The 15,794-nt window shown below is 32.7% G+C and overlaps 1 protein-coding gene across 4 annotated transcripts; it reads right to left on the bottom strand.

The window, feature by feature from the left end:
• Nucleotides 1–3,422: 3,422 nt before the first annotated feature.
• Nucleotides 3,423–13,510, bottom strand: LOC110029339 (WD repeat-containing protein DDB_G0290555). Of its 4 annotated transcripts, none has more exons than XM_020731583.1 (13): nucleotides 13,237–13,510; nucleotides 12,832–12,935; nucleotides 12,625–12,737; nucleotides 10,868–10,897; nucleotides 10,616–10,758; nucleotides 9,705–9,869; nucleotides 9,497–9,560; nucleotides 9,289–9,396; nucleotides 8,582–8,735; nucleotides 5,127–5,216; nucleotides 4,937–4,992; nucleotides 4,693–4,750; nucleotides 3,423–3,943 (listed from the first exon to the last, which is right to left on the bottom strand). In XM_020731583.1, the coding sequence occupies exons 2-13, from the start codon at nucleotides 12,911–12,913 to the stop codon at nucleotides 3,627–3,629; spliced, it is 1,380 nt and encodes a 459-aa protein (XP_020587242.1). In that variant the 5' UTR covers nucleotides 12,914–12,935; nucleotides 13,237–13,510; the 3' UTR covers nucleotides 3,423–3,626. The 4 variants fall into 4 exon arrangements, with proteins under 4 accessions (XP_020587242.1, XP_020587243.1, XP_020587244.1 ...); XM_020731584.1 differs by lacking the exon at nucleotides 13,237–13,510 and adding an exon at nucleotides 13,062–13,229; XM_020731585.1 differs by lacking the exon at nucleotides 13,237–13,510 and having other exon boundaries at nucleotides 9,705–9,843; nucleotides 12,625–12,717; nucleotides 12,832–12,923.
• Between the last annotated feature and the right edge of the window lie 2,284 nt (nucleotides 13,511–15,794).

Raw genomic sequence — 15,794 nt, 5'->3', positions numbered from 1 at the left:
CCAAGCACGAAGAAAACACAATGGAGAACTTCATTTCATCAAAGCAAATCCACTAAATAAGTGTTTAAAAAATCATAATATAATGAAGAACACAATACTTAGTTTTTCCCCTTGAAAGAAAGATGAAAATCTCTCCCACAAAGTCTCCCGTTGATCCATGCAATGCTAGAACATTCCTTTACAGATTCTCTCAAAATCCCCTCCCCAATCTCTCCAAAAAGGTAGAAATCTACATTTCTACTCCTATTCTAAGATCTCTAGACATTCTCCTCACTTTTCCACTCACACACACCACTTTTTCTGACATAAAAACACTCTATTATAGTGTAGGGATGAATTTCCCAAGAGATGCCTCAAGCAACCTTCCAAAAAGCATCCAAATACATTGAATCTTCTAGAAATTTGCCCAGCATCGCGTCCACTGTCGATGCCGTTTTGGGCGCCTTCGGAGCCATTTTCACGTTGCTCTCTGCACTCTGGCGCCATCGGTGCCCACCTTGTGCAACTCCACCATTTTGCTTCGTTTGACTCCATTTCGCCCCAATTCAGTTGTATTGTGTTCCTAAAAGATAGACCTAGAAAATAAACATAAAAGCAACCTTCCTTTAAACTGTAATTTCATTCAGAAACATGTGAGAAGTGTAAAAGAGATTAAGCATAGAAATACATATTGAAATGTGTCAGGACATAATTTTCTTTCTTGCTCGTTTTTGCTCCAAATTTTATAATTTTCTTTCTTGCTCGTTTTTGCTCCAAATTACACCGTTTTTGCTTCTTTTTCTCCAAAACTCCATTTTTTGTACCTGAAACCAAGATTATACAAAATATCTTCCTTTAAAGTGCAATATGATTGAAAATCACCAAATTCAGACATTAAAAGTATATGAAAAATTGAACATATTTTAGCCGTATCAAAATCCCTCAAACTTAATTGTTATCAAACTTAATTGTTACTTGTATTGTTACTTGTCCTCAAGTAACACTATAATTTTAAAAACTAAATTTATTGATTTGAGGTAATGGATTTCAGTAGAGTTTTCTATAATTTTGTCTCAGAAAATGTTATAATGTAACTTAAGAGAAATTTTAGCAAATCAACCTAGAACTACAGTGTAAGAATATCTCATATTCAACTTAGAAATCCTGATTTTTTATTTATTTCAAAAGTTGTTGAAACTTGTCAAACAAAAGATTCATATAAAGTATTAAAACATAATTTAAGCATCTTATCTATACCAATTTTACCAATACTTTTTTGAAATAAGAATAAGTTTAGGAGATAAGCTTAGGATTGTTTTTAAGTCTTTTCATTTAAAAAGATTTAAGTGAAACTAATTTTTTATTAGGCTTTTTCTCAAGCTTCTTCTCACATATTTTCTTTTTCTTTATGAATTGTTTTTCAATCCTTTCTTTTCTTTTTCTTTCAGAGTCATTTAATCCTTATTCTTCTTTTTTCTCTTTTTTTATGTGAAGATTACTATATATGAATAGACCTTTAATAATTTTGAATTTCACTACCTCTTTGAAAAGTCCAAAACTCAAAAACTTTCCCTCACATTTTAAAAGTGTAAGTATTAGTTAAAAAAAAGGTTTTAATAAAGGCTCAATTCTCAATAAGTATAAATCTAAGAATCATAGTTTTTCAAATACTCAACTCCTTTCTACCATAAATAGCAAAATCATTTTCCCAATGTTTCCTACAAAATATCTTAACTCTAGAACTGTTTTTTCACATAGGATTTCAGCTAAGTTATTTTTCTAACATTCCTAAAATCAAAGTTATAGTAACCTAAAGATAACACCCTATACCACAAGTCATTTTAAAAGTAATATCAAATTAAATACGGGCTACTGAGGACAAATAAAGTTATGTTTTTTTTAAAAAAAAATTTCTTCCCCCAAAGTTAAATTTTAAAATATGTTGTAATTAATTCTACAAAATGTAGCAAGAAGAAAAAGTAAAAGTTGAATCTAGTAACTATTACAATATCCTATCAAATTCATATACATGCATAATCAGGATAGAATGACTGCAGAAGAAAGTAAATCTAGTCTAAAACATGCTTGCAATAATATTAAATTAAAAGAAAGTAAAAAGAGTTATTAAATTTTTATTTTTTTTCCTACCACTAAACTTGATTTTTGACATGTATAGCATTTAGTGCAGAAGATATAAGTAAAAAGAAAAACATTTTAGAAATTTTATCTACCACAAATTTCTATCAAAAACATCTATAATTATTTATCATTATTGAAAACATGTAGTAGAAAGTAAATCTAAACTAAACATGTCAGAATGAAATTAACTAAATAAAAGTCTAACTAGCATAACATGTACCAGCCTAACTACTAAATAAAAGTCTAACTAGCATAACATGTACCAGCATTAGAATATAAAAATGTTCGTCAAGTCTTATAAAATTGTAACACAAACACAAATAAACAAACAAGACAATTGAGGTCAATTCTTCCTCCATCTCATCGCATCTCACTAACTTACTTCCAATTTCTAACAGAATCACTACACAGATAAATAAGGTACATTTTAAGTGATTTTATAGAGTATAATCCCAAAGATAAGATTTTCTTTGATATATTGGCCCCTTTTAATTAAGCACCTCTCACAGTTATAAGGATAGTGTAAGATCATCCACATATTATTCATCAAATAGGTTCATGACTCCTACCAAATGAAATTAAAGTCAGAAAAAAGGAAGTAATAAAATTGAGATGGAACTGTCACTGTTCAAATTCAAGATGTCTCTTGTAAAATTCAAGCCCGGGTGAGACCTGCCTATTTAGAGAATTCCATCTGTTAAAATGAATATACCCCCTACAATTTTAACTGAATTTAGAGAAAACCAAAAATTTTTTAACTGAAATTTCATGTGGGTCCACCCTGCCATATGTCAACATCTCATTGGACGCTGAATGGTTCTCTACGTTAAGACACTGTACCAAATACACGCTCCTCAATAAGAACTTATGTTTTTCATGTTTCCACACACACACACAAAAAGCATATGCAAAATCTTGAAACTCTCGACTAAGAAAAAATAACTTGAATAAGAAGGACGAAGGACAAAGACAATAAAATGTTAGGTTCTATATAAGTAAATACTATATTTTAGAATTTAATTTTAAAAAAAACTATATTTTGTATGATAGACATATAAATATTAATACTATAAAAATATAATTGCAAATAACTATCAATTTTTTTCAACAGATCCTTAACGATTAACTTTCTTTATGCCCAATCTCACCAATAGCAGCACAAAGAAATTTTTTTTTTTAACATGAATGAGAAAGCAAATTATACACTTAATTAAAACATAAAATGTTCAAGCCCAAAATGCAGATTACAAATCACATTGTTCAAAAATCATTATAAAAATAATAATTTTCCCCTTACATAAAACATTCAAATTTCCATCTATAAGATTAAGTTGCCGAAAATACATAACCCCTCTGCACACAATGCTAATTGAATAAAAATAAACAAACAAGAAAGTAGAAACTCTAATACTAGGAACACCATTAAGGAAATTAAATTTATAAGCCTGATGACCCCACATCTGCATTGCTAACTATCATGCTGCGTCACTTGGTTGACACTTTTTTATTTAGTCCTCATTGTTTAAACTTCTGCTCTTCTTCCTCTTTAAATTTTTGCGCCCATCTTTCCCTTCAGATTTTTTGCTGTTCACCTTGGATGATTCTTTTCTCTTCAAGTGAGTTTGCCTATCCATGTCTTCATTATCACTTGCGCTAAGTTCGAAAGCTTCAACAAACATTTGGTTTTTGTTCCCCAACTTTTTTCTTGATTCTATCAATTTGGTTCTTCTCTCTTGGTGATTCTTCCTTTGTTCTAAAACAACCTGCTGCGGACTGCTCGTCATCCGCAAAACATGTATTTGATCATTAGCATCACCTGAAGGAACTGTAAGAAAATGCAAAATAGATGTTTTCAAGGGACTATGTTCTAAACATAATCACTAGTCAACACATAATGAACAAGAAAAATGAGAAATTTCAATATTTGTATTTAAAAAAAAATCAAGTCCGTTATTATCAAGCATGAAAAGTCACCAGGTTTAATGACCAAAAAATCCATCCTAAACACAGGCAAAAAGAACACAACGATGCTACAATACCAAATACATGTACAACATTATTGTGTCTGTGAGATGAGATTATTTCACACGGAGCACTTACGCAACTCTGCATCCGGATTCCAGTAATATGCCGCCACGTGGAGGTTATTGAAGGAAACCCGCGGAGATTATTGAGGGGTTATTGAAGTGTTATTATGAGGTTATTGTGGGGGTTATGCAGGTGACAGAGATTATTGAGAGGTTATTGGGGTGCCATTACGAGGTTATTGCAGAGTGTAACCGAGGAGGTTATTCGAAGGTTTTTGAGAGTGTAATAACGGAGGTTATTGAGAGGTTATTGTGGCGTTATTAGAATTAATACTCCAATAACCCCCAAGAACCCCTAATTACCCTCCCAATAACCTCTGTGGTTCCACTTCAATAATCTCCGCAAGAGGTGGGCCCGATATATCACACATGGCGACATATTACTGGAATCCGCATGCAGTGCTACGTACGTGCTACGTACGTGCTCCGTATGTAATAATTTCTCCTGTGAGAGAGAGGGAGAGAGGGAGAGAGGGACAGAGAGGACCTTCGCTAGAGAAATGTGAATCAATCACCACATTTGTCAGATGTTGCTTGAGAAACACCTGCCAAAAAAAGTGCAATATTTTAATAAAATGAAGGAAAGGAAGAAGACAAAGAATCACTCAAACCAGGCAAACATATTGTGTATATATGAAAGTATTTGGCAGAATAAAAGTAATATTCTGCATTTTCATCTTTGAAGGGAGCACTAAATTGCAAGAACAACATATACATATATTACAACATACCGCAGATAAAAGTTGTCGAGTTCTGGAATCCCAAATGCGCAAATAGCTGTCCAGTCCTACAAAAGACAATTGAAGTTCAAGGAGGTGAAGACAAGTAAATAAAATTTTATAAGCATGTAAGCTACAAGCTTTAAGTGACACTAATATCGGGTAAATGTACAAATGATAAAAAAAGACAGAAGAAACTCACCGCAAGAAGCTAAAAGTGGTAGCTCTGGATGCCTAGCTATGGATCTGATACTACCAGCACATTTACCTACAAAACAACCTAGCAGTTTTCCTGCAAGAAACTTTGAGACGATGTTTCAACTTTGTTACAAAAGATTAACACTATATTCAATGCAGCCCAAATGAAAATTAAACTGGAATGTCGTATAATATATAGATAATGAAATAATGATAAAATTCTTTTATTTTCAATTTCAATTTTAAGGAATTTATAGTTTCGGTCAAGCATCGACTGTTGTGGATTAGAATGTCGGTTTTAGCTTTAACAGACAAAAAGTAAAAGAAAAAGCTTATATGTGGAGAAGTCAAATACAGGTATAATTATAATTGAGATTATAAATATGCAAAATTAAGGATAAAGTAAGAATTTCCAAAAAACTTTGAGAGAATTATGATTTTAAGTTGTGTATTCTAGATAGTGAGCTCAAAACGAGCCTAGAGAATCTCATCGAAAGGCTGTCCCATCAATTCATGTGAGATAATCAAATGCTAAATTTAATAGCATTATGTTTATCAAATCATTACTTACCCCTATTGATTTTATATTCATTTATTAACTATTGACGCATGAAATGGGCATTTAAAATTTTCATACTATTGCCTATATGTATATTTTATAAAAACAAGCTTAAATATAAACTATTAATATTACTGATATTATTATATTTTTGTGCATATTAAAAAAGCGATTTGTTTGTAATTTGCAATTACATTCAGATAAATAGTAATTACATATAAAATTTATTATAACAGAAAAAAAAAAATCATAAGTGCTGTGTTATATAGATTATTTTATTGATGACCCGTGCAAGAAAAAATGACAGGAAAATTATTAAATTGATGACTTTATATTAAGGTCTGAGCAGACCAATTATTATCAAGGGGGACTATTGAAAACTGCGATGTTAGGATGATCAACCTTTATTAGTAGTTACATGGTCGACGGACTGGGGGATGACCCAATTAAATGATATGAGTGAAAGCATATGCAAATACAATGTGGCGTTCCTAAAACTATAAAACAAACAAAAAAAAAAGTGAAAGTATAAATAAAGGCATGCATATGTTTGCATAAGAAATGAATAAAACCATTATTAATTACATTTTAATAGTTACTGATTACTTCTAACATCGCGCTTATTTCATATTTCGTATATTTCATAAATTAAAACATGTTTGTTTCTTTACTGTCGTCGTTCATACTAACAATTGACTAACAGGCACATTATTTCTTTCTTGTAGATTGAAATTTTACGTTAGCACTTATTATTTCACTAAGTTCGTAGCTTATTCTAGATTATGTTGCTGCTTTCAGAGAGAGATAAGAAATAATATGACAATTAACCAATTGATTTTGAATTGTAAAGTTTTTATTTTTTTTTTAATGGTTGTAAAGATATTTTAGGTATGTCCATTTTATATTTTGGTGTAGTAGCTTTGTATGATTTGTGAATTAATTATTTTCCGTGTGTATTTGATATGAATTAATATTGGATTTATTGTATCATAAAGTATTTGTTTATGACGACTTAGTGAGACCAATCCTTCAACTGCTTCATCCATAATTTATGGGCTTTAGGATGAGTGTTGATATGAATTGACTTTTACTAATTCATCTACCTCACAACACCATTGTTTGACTAAGGGAGATTCAGCTAGGGTGCGACATTTTTATTGCACATGGCAATAGCCTACAACTTAGCAAGGCTTTCTAGTATTATGTTCCATCCACTATAAATTTGTCACAAGAAATGTCAGCCTCAAATCATTCCTCTGATTATATCATTCCATCAATCAAGCATAAATGGCTATTTTAGATCAACTTAAAGCCATATTTTTATATTTAACAACTTTATACTACAAACCCCTGAAAAACTACATCCACTTGGCATTCACTCATTTCCTCTCGGCTTCAAGTTCATCCTCACAATTCTACTCAGTATTACTTTAGAGTCAATATATTCCTTTCAGGCATCCATCCGATGCAAGAATTCCTTTCAGATACATGATAAAACACCTTTCAGGCTGCACGAACATCACCATGCAGAAAGCCAAGCACAATCAATTCCCAGGAGTTAAACATGGATGCACTATAACGATCATTTGTATACCCACTATCATCCTTTCATAGAAGCAAACATTGAGCTTTTTTATAATCGATTCTAGCTAACTCATCATAAAGATCCCACTACTATAAATACCCCAAGTTCAGACACGGAAAGGTCCTTTTGAACACTTATCAACGCTTTTGAACCTCTACACGCTTCTTGGCCTTTTAGGGTACTCTTTGTAACTTTGGATCCAAAACCATGCTTCTACTTGCAATTTCAAGCCAATCAAAGGAAGTACAATTTGGTTCTAAACGTAATGCTCTATTCAACAATGTTCTTAATCAGCTATTTTCTCTATCCTATCTCACTCTTTTTCTCTTCACCTCTACCTCTTATACATGTTGTATTGTAGAAATTCATATGACTATTATAATGAAAGCTCATATTTCTCCATGATAAAATATTTTGCCTAAATTTGGCACAAGGGAGATGGTTCATATTATAGAATCACTATAAATCTCATATGTTTATTGCATATGTGATTGGTTGCTCTTAAATTCTCGTCGGCAACTTAATCTTTAGCCCATTCCTTACTCTTCATATATGGTTGATCATTATGTCGAACGCTAACAAGATGGCCCATTCACCCAATTCCCAAAGAAGTTTGAAGATCGACAAAACTACATGCTATCCTTGAGGTTGTTTTAAATGAAATGGATAATAAAAAACTAAAAAAAAAACCAAGTTGTGAAACCTAATCAGATAGGAGGATTTTTTTTTATAGAAAGAGAAGCAAAATAGTGTGGTTCACTTTACTTCTAAAACTTAATAGGCAAAATAAATAATTAAAAAACATACATTTAGATGTATTTTGGCTTTTATGATCTATATAAATAATTTATTCTCAATCAATATATTAGATGCCATGAGTTTGCATTTTGCTTAAATTTTTTTTTTAATATTAATGAAATTTGTGTCAAATCGATAGCTCGATAGTAGAAATAGAATTTCTATGCATCTTTCAAGTCAAACAATATAAGTTGACTTCAGAAGATAAGTGAAACATAGCAAAAGATAACATTCACAAAAGTTCCAGAAAAATTAAAAGATACAGAGACGGTTGACATTCATGCAAAAAAGAAAAAAAAATGATTCTGAGGTGAACAGAGTATCTCGCTGAGATGACATCAAACAGTTCTTCAACCAGCAAAAAAGTAAATCAATGTTTATATATTTATCAATGATTCCGAACTACTATTTGAGAACGGAAATCATGCCAGTGAAAACCCCATGCAAGTGTACAAATAAGTATAATATAAAAATATACAAGAAAAACAGTAATGAGTGCTTTGATTAAGTTAATCACCTGTCCGCATATCAAAGGAAGCAAGATCCCCAGTACCAGTCCCCACATAAACTGTATAGCCATTCAGATCTTCCCTGACCACCTTAATGGGAGACTCTCGAAAATCAATGGATATTACCGGCCTCCTTTGTGCAGAAATATCATAAAGACGGATCTGCCAAAACAAAGGACAAAAATATAGAATCAGCTCTACATGAAAACCTAAATTTTCTATTAAATTTATAAAAAAAATAGCTAATCCCATGAATTAGTGAGATATTTTTAAGTTTGAAACAGCCAGATAAGTGACAAGAAAAGAAAGAAAAATTATTCAGTGAAAACAAAAGTCAATCCGCAAGTAAAAGAAGATTGACCTTTATTAGCATATCCCGCAACATACAAAAGGAAAGTAGAAGCTTATAATGACAAATTAAATGTCCCTATCGACAAATGTTAACCAATACACATATAAGTTACAGGTCAACAAAGATGGTCACAATTTCGGAGATTAAGCGTAAGTTCAATGCTAAACATAATTCAATGCGGACATTCTATATGTAAGAATTGTGGGTGCTACATTAGAAGCCCATGCATAAAGCAAAGGCATGTACAAATAATATAAGGAGTCAAATTTGGAATAAAAACTTGGCTCTTCAAACAAATATGTAGGAGTTCTAAAATGCATATTTTCATCTATCATAGGTTCAAAATAATATGGCAGTCAATACCTGATAATTGTTTGTCCCAGCAACAATTTTTCGATGATCTTCCTTGCTAAGGTAGGCAGCAGCAGTGAAACACGTTGGAGAAAATATTCCAAGAATGTTGACAGGAGGCTTCAAAGAAAGCAATAAATAAAATTTGTTTCATTTCTTCAAATAGCATTTCCAAATATGATAATTTGATGTATCAAATTAAAAGAATATGATAACCCACAAGTTTGGAAGTCCAAATCCTGGTAAAGCTCTCGAGATCCCACATATTAAGTTCCATGCCCTTTCTGAATCACAACAAGATAAATGATATATTAAGTTTATGATAATTGAAAAAATGTTTGTATCCCATCAGATTCAGCACAATGAATTAAATGGCAACAGTAGTTTAAAGTTGGCAACTATTTTCAAGAGAATTATACTTAACGTACCCTCCAAATAAAGCATACTTCTCCTTCGAATCTACTGATGAGCATACAACTTTACCAGCAGGACTTAAACCCCAGTTCGCTGAAGCACCTAGAGATGCCTCGTTCAATGGAATTGACCTCAAGCATATCTTTCCTCTTTCTGTACATATAAGTAGTATACCTAACCTGACTCACAAAGCCATAACCAGGAAACTTGCAAAACATCAAATGAGCAGAGACACAAAGCTTTTTATTTCTTTATATACATTACTAAGTTCAACATGGTAAATGGAACAGAAAAATAAAAGAAAAATTCTCATATATGTTATAACGCAGAAAGGAAAAAAACTATAAATTACATATCTTTCACCAAAAAAAATAAAAAAAACTCATCTTAGTATATCTTGGTTAAGTTGGAGTAATTATGTCTTATGTTGCAGAAAGCACAATTTTGATGATAAGCAATCAACCCAAAATCAGCAATCGAACCAAAAGATAAACAAATGGTGGCAAAACATAGGATATTAAGGTCAAGTATTGTGAGGCTATTATAGCTATTCTTTGCTATAGTGGGGATTTTTGTAAAGATAACTACAAGAAAGTTTTCATAGAATAACAGCTTACTGAGCATCTTTAAGTAAAAGAAAGCTTACACAAAAGGCCAACATGAGGTACAAGCATGAATAATTACAAAATAGAGCAAATTCAATGTTAGCATTTCTGCATTCCAAAAAGGTTATAAAAATGGACTAACTAGAAAAAACATGAAGCTATAAGTTCAGTTACATGCGTTACAACCATGTAGCCTTCCCACTAAGAAATATATCCTACAACTATCACATTATAGGCATCTTAAAAGTCTTAATTTGCAAATTTCAATTGGCTAAATCTGTAAAAAAAAATGACATAAAATATACAAGAAAAGCACTTACCCGGAGGATAACTCAATCTTCTTTGTTTTGAACAAGTGCAACCCCACAACTGGATCTTCTTCAACAGAATGATTTGCCAATCCAAGTTCACCAACCATAATTGTAGCCAAAGCATCTCCATTGAAGGGATTAAGAAGTTCAAGCTACAATTAGTAAAATCCAATAAATGCGATTAATAAAAGAATATAACCACCCACATTTTTATGTTACGAGCTTTAGCAGCAAATTAAACATAGCACATGGAAAACTTACCACACCATTTTTTCTTGCAACTGCTAGAAGCTGCAAAACAACTCACAAAAACTTAGTAACCAACTTATAATTGCTAATCTTTCTTTTTAAAATGTAAATAGCTGTTGATCGTGACTGAATCAAATGCAAAAGCATGCGACAAAGGATGTTTAAGACAAAAATTTGTTGTAGGATATAAGTTGCAATTAAATAGTAGTTCTTTGTAAAATCTGAAAACAACTAAACAAACAGAAGCCTTTAAAGAACAAATAACCTTTCATTGATATTGATTTAAAGAGCAAGGCCGGAATACAATTTGGAAGTACTCGGTTCTTTAGAAAAATGAAAATGATATCCATGAGATGTAACAATACCACAAAGTTCTTCTAAACAATATTTTATTTAATGATCAGAATAAGTCATGAGCAAATTGTACATAGGCATATGGCAATGAAGAAACCCAGAAAAGGTACAGTGAAACGCCCAAAAACAACAGAATAGATAGGTAAATGCTTATGCGTGCATCTTATTCAGGTTGAGCATAGAACAGTTTGCACGTCAAGAAAAATGAACATAGAAGAGTTAGAACTGAGCAAGGAAACAAGAAGAGACGTACCTAGTACAAAGAATATTAAAGTAGAAATGCAAAAAATATTTAGACAATTGCAAGATTCTCTCAATCTTCTACTAGCAAACTTGAAGTGCATGATTTGAACAATATTCATAAAGAATAAGATGAAGATGCTAAAATAAAAGCCCTCATTAAAATAAAGGGTGAAGACAATAAAAAAAAAATTGTAATTAGTTGACAACACTTTCAATGTCTATGACAAGGTTTTCTTGTCAATAAATATAAATTTATGTTATATCTTCATATAAAAAGGTTGAAACAAACATCAATCAGATTTTTGGTGGGATAATGCTCAATGCATGAACTTAATATCAATGCCCTTGCTTTTGCAAACAACTAGGGGTGTAACTGAGCCAAGCCGATTGGTTAGCTGACTCGGCTAAGCTTGATAAGAGACTCAAGAGCTAAGCTCAATGAGCTAACAAAACAAGCTCAAACCAACCTCAACTCGACTCATTAACTCGAGACCCTGCATGTTTAAAATTTATTAAAAGAAAATATACTAAAAAATAAAAATAAAAATTCAAAACTTAATTTTTAAATTATTAAAGATACTTTAAAAATGAAATTTATAGTTTCTATAAAGTGATTTCTTATTATTTATCTCCTAATTGCTCGTTTTTCTTTTTCTTTTTTTATAACACTAGAGCGAATTAATATTGTTTCCTCTCTTTCATAATAAAGAAGCCAACTCACAGGCCAGCTCAAACTCATAATATTAAGCTCAAGCTCAAACTTGATTAATTAATCAAGCCCAAGATGAGGGTGGTACAAGCTCGACTCGACTCACTTATACGCCCATCAACAACTGTTAAAACAATAAATACAATTGTATGCTAACTTTTTTCAAACTTTAGCCTCATTATGAGGTACATTAGCAAAAGAAAATTGGTGGCACATCTCTTTTCTGAAATGTAGCATATGAAAAGAGCATGTCAACATAGAAGGGCGCAAAATATACTGAAAGAACTTACTAAAAATCTTAATTGAACAGCAGGTCCAAGGCATTACATGGACTTCCTATACAACTTGCTAAAGTTTCCAAATTGCAGATTAGTGGCATTGGTGAAAACACAATATGGAAAATGGATTTTAAGACAAATTCATACAAAAGATATACGATATATATATGCACTGATGACCTAACCGGATTAGACTGGCGATCATCAAAGGAAGTTGCAAGCACGGATCGCGACGCATCAGGAGATCCCCATGTCTCAATCAACTTTGGAGTCCCAACCTTTCCATGAGATTCCACAACTACAGCATTAAACGATTAAAAAAAAGAGAGAAAACAACTCAGGCAAAAAATTTCATAACAGATGATAGACGTAAAAATTTTATGGGTCATTACCTTTAACAAGTCCTAGAACATCCGTGGTTAATGCCCTTACGGGAGGACAACCAGGAACCTCCAATTTAGTTGTTCTCGGCATATTTTTATATTGTTGTGGATTTCTAAAACAACAAGCAAAAACCATACAAGAGAAACAACCAATAAGCGCAATAAAATAAGACGGAATAAATGCCCAAAAACAAACTTTTTAGGGGCAGTCTGGCAAGAGATTTACACCAGGATTTAACCTGGATTTAGGCTAAATCTTGCCAGACGATCAGTTCAGAAAAAATAAATCCGCCGCTTTGATATTCCGGATTTCGCGGATTTCGGCCGTAAATGCCGGATTTACAAATCCTGTGAATCAGCGGATTTAGTAAATCCGGGTAGAACGATGATGAAGAATGGCGCGAACAGGCTTACTTTTCTCAGTGGTTTCTGGTAGGAGTGGAGCGGGAGAAATAGGATGAGAAAGATGGGAGATGGGAGTTTCGGGGGCTCTCTGAAAGGCGCAATCCCGTCGTTGCCTACTCAGCAAAGTCTAATCTTGAGGGTTCGTTCACGAAGGCGATGGTTTTGGGCCAGATCGGGAGAGGGGCTGGAACATGTACCTAGGGTTTCGCTTAGAGGATAGGGATCGGGAGACGGGGTAGGCGAGGGTTTCCGAGGAGAGAGGGAGGGAAAAATTTAAGTGACAGGCTAGGCAGCTCTGCGTATGATATTGAAGTTATATCGAGGATATAAGGGGATTATATTCATGATATAACTTCTTGTAATCTTCCTGTAACTTTCTATAAATTTTCTGTAACCTACTAATAAATTTTTAATATATGATAACAGAAACGCGAAACTTATTTTAGGTTACAGGTAGGTTATAGAAGGAAACTTATTTTTTAGGTTACAGGTAGGTTATAGAAGATTACAGAGAAGTTACAAGGAATTATACCGCGAATATAACCCTCATAAATCCTCGGTATAACTTCAATATCATACGCAGTGCTGCGTACGTCTATCGCACCCAAATTTTTTCCCTTCGCTTGAGCGCTCTCGGTTTGGGCTGTAAAAAATTGATCCAATAAGATTTGAATTGAACTCCAAGAATTAAATCTGATTATTATTGAGGTACGATTTGGATTAAACCCGAAAATTTAATCATGACCCGAATAAGCATGAAAATGTGGCTCGGGTTCGGGATAGTGTCTAGTTCGAGTCTTAGTTTTTGACTCGTCTATTATTCCGGTTGAGTTCGGGTTGAATAATAAATCTAAGTGATCCTACTAATCCAATGTAAAATGTTTGAATTTTTAACCAATCTGGTAAAACATGGTGTGAAAATTTTTTAAGATCTTCAAATCTTCCTCAAGCTTCATATATTGATTCCCCTTCAAACTAACAAAAAGATGTATTATTGTTTCTACACTTAGCGATTTTCGAGAGTGGAAAATATTTAGCCAATAATTTTTGTGTTAATTCTCCCCAAGTTCTGATAGATCCAGATGCTAGTAAATTTAACCAAGCTTTAGCTTTATCTCTTAATAAAAAAGGCAAAAGTTTAAGCCTAAGAACATTATTAGACACTCTGTCATATTTAAAAGTAGCACAAATTTCAAGAAAACTAGACAGATATAAGTTAGGATCTTCAGCAGGTGTTCCTCCGAACTGATTATTTGTACCATTTGGACAATAATAGGTTTAGGCTCAAATGAATTAACAGCAACATCAGGATCTTAAATAGTCAAGTGCAGTTCATCTGTTGTCGGATTAACATAATCCTTTTAAAGGTCTTTGTAGATTTTTGTTAATTTGATTATCTAATTTATTTCCCATTTTGTTTAAATTTTTAATTTGTTTTTGTTGTTTTTGAATTTTTTTAATATTACGTTCTAATTCTGATCGTAAGGTACTAAACCTTCAGATATAATATTTCACATAAACAAATAATATATATATATATATATATATATATATATACAGATAGGAGAAACTAGTCTCCCTACATGTTGAAATAAAGGGAAGGTTACAATATCTAGAACAGCAGGATGGGCTTGTTGAATCAATATAGGAATCAACAGTCCATCAAAAAACACAAAACAACAGTTTGCCATATGGGGCTTCAAAGTAAAGCTAAAAGGAAGCATAAGGGGTTCCCAAAAACAAAAGGGGAACACACAAGAGAAAGGGAGCAAGGTAGTAACAAATATATCAAAACAGTCACCAAGATCTTGATGTAATTCTGGAAAGTGTGACCATAAACAAATCTTCCTCAGAAGGTGTGAACTTGAGGGATACATAAATCATCCCCATGCAGTAGATAGGCTAAAGCAGGAGATGGGATATTTGCCACAATAAGTTGTTCAGAGCATCAACCAGAAGTGGCCAAAAGATGTGTTGGTCCATTGCCTTTCCTGTTGATGTGCTAAAATTTCACTATGTAGCTACCAAAAGTCATTTGCATTTTCCTTATCCATCTTCCAATGTGCCATGGGGGGTCCTCCTCATGCTGCAAAAACTTGATGCAAATGCTGGAGTTAGTTTCAATGATTAATGGCCCAATATTACATTGGACAACAATTTTAATAGACCAATAAATTGCTATCATTTCAGTTTCTAAGGAATCTAAAGCCCAAGTTGGTGAGGAGAAATGGAAAACATGATGTCCTAGAGAGTTTCTGAAAACACCATCACAGCCAGCATATCCTTTTAAAAAACTTCCATCAGTATTAGATGTCCTCCAGCCTTCAGGAGGAGGAGCCCATTCAATCAATGAGAAACTGAAATTATATTGATTAGCAGCTTGAGGAACCCAATTCCTGAAGATATATATATATATATATTCCATCAAGGAGAAACTAGTGTCTCCCTATATGTTGAAGTAAAAGGAAAGGTTACAATATCAAGAGTAGCAAGATGGGCTTGATGAATCAATACAGGAATCATCTGTCCATCAACAACGGAAAACAACAATTAGCCCTAAGGGGCTT

The sequence above is a fragment of the Phalaenopsis equestris genome, unplaced genomic scaffold (genome assembly GCF_001263595.1).
Source record: "Phalaenopsis equestris unplaced genomic scaffold, ASM126359v1 Scaffold000564, whole genome shotgun sequence".
Taxonomy (NCBI): domain Eukaryota; kingdom Viridiplantae; phylum Streptophyta; class Magnoliopsida; order Asparagales; family Orchidaceae; genus Phalaenopsis; species Phalaenopsis equestris.
This window is presented reverse-complemented; position numbering and strand designations above follow the sequence as displayed.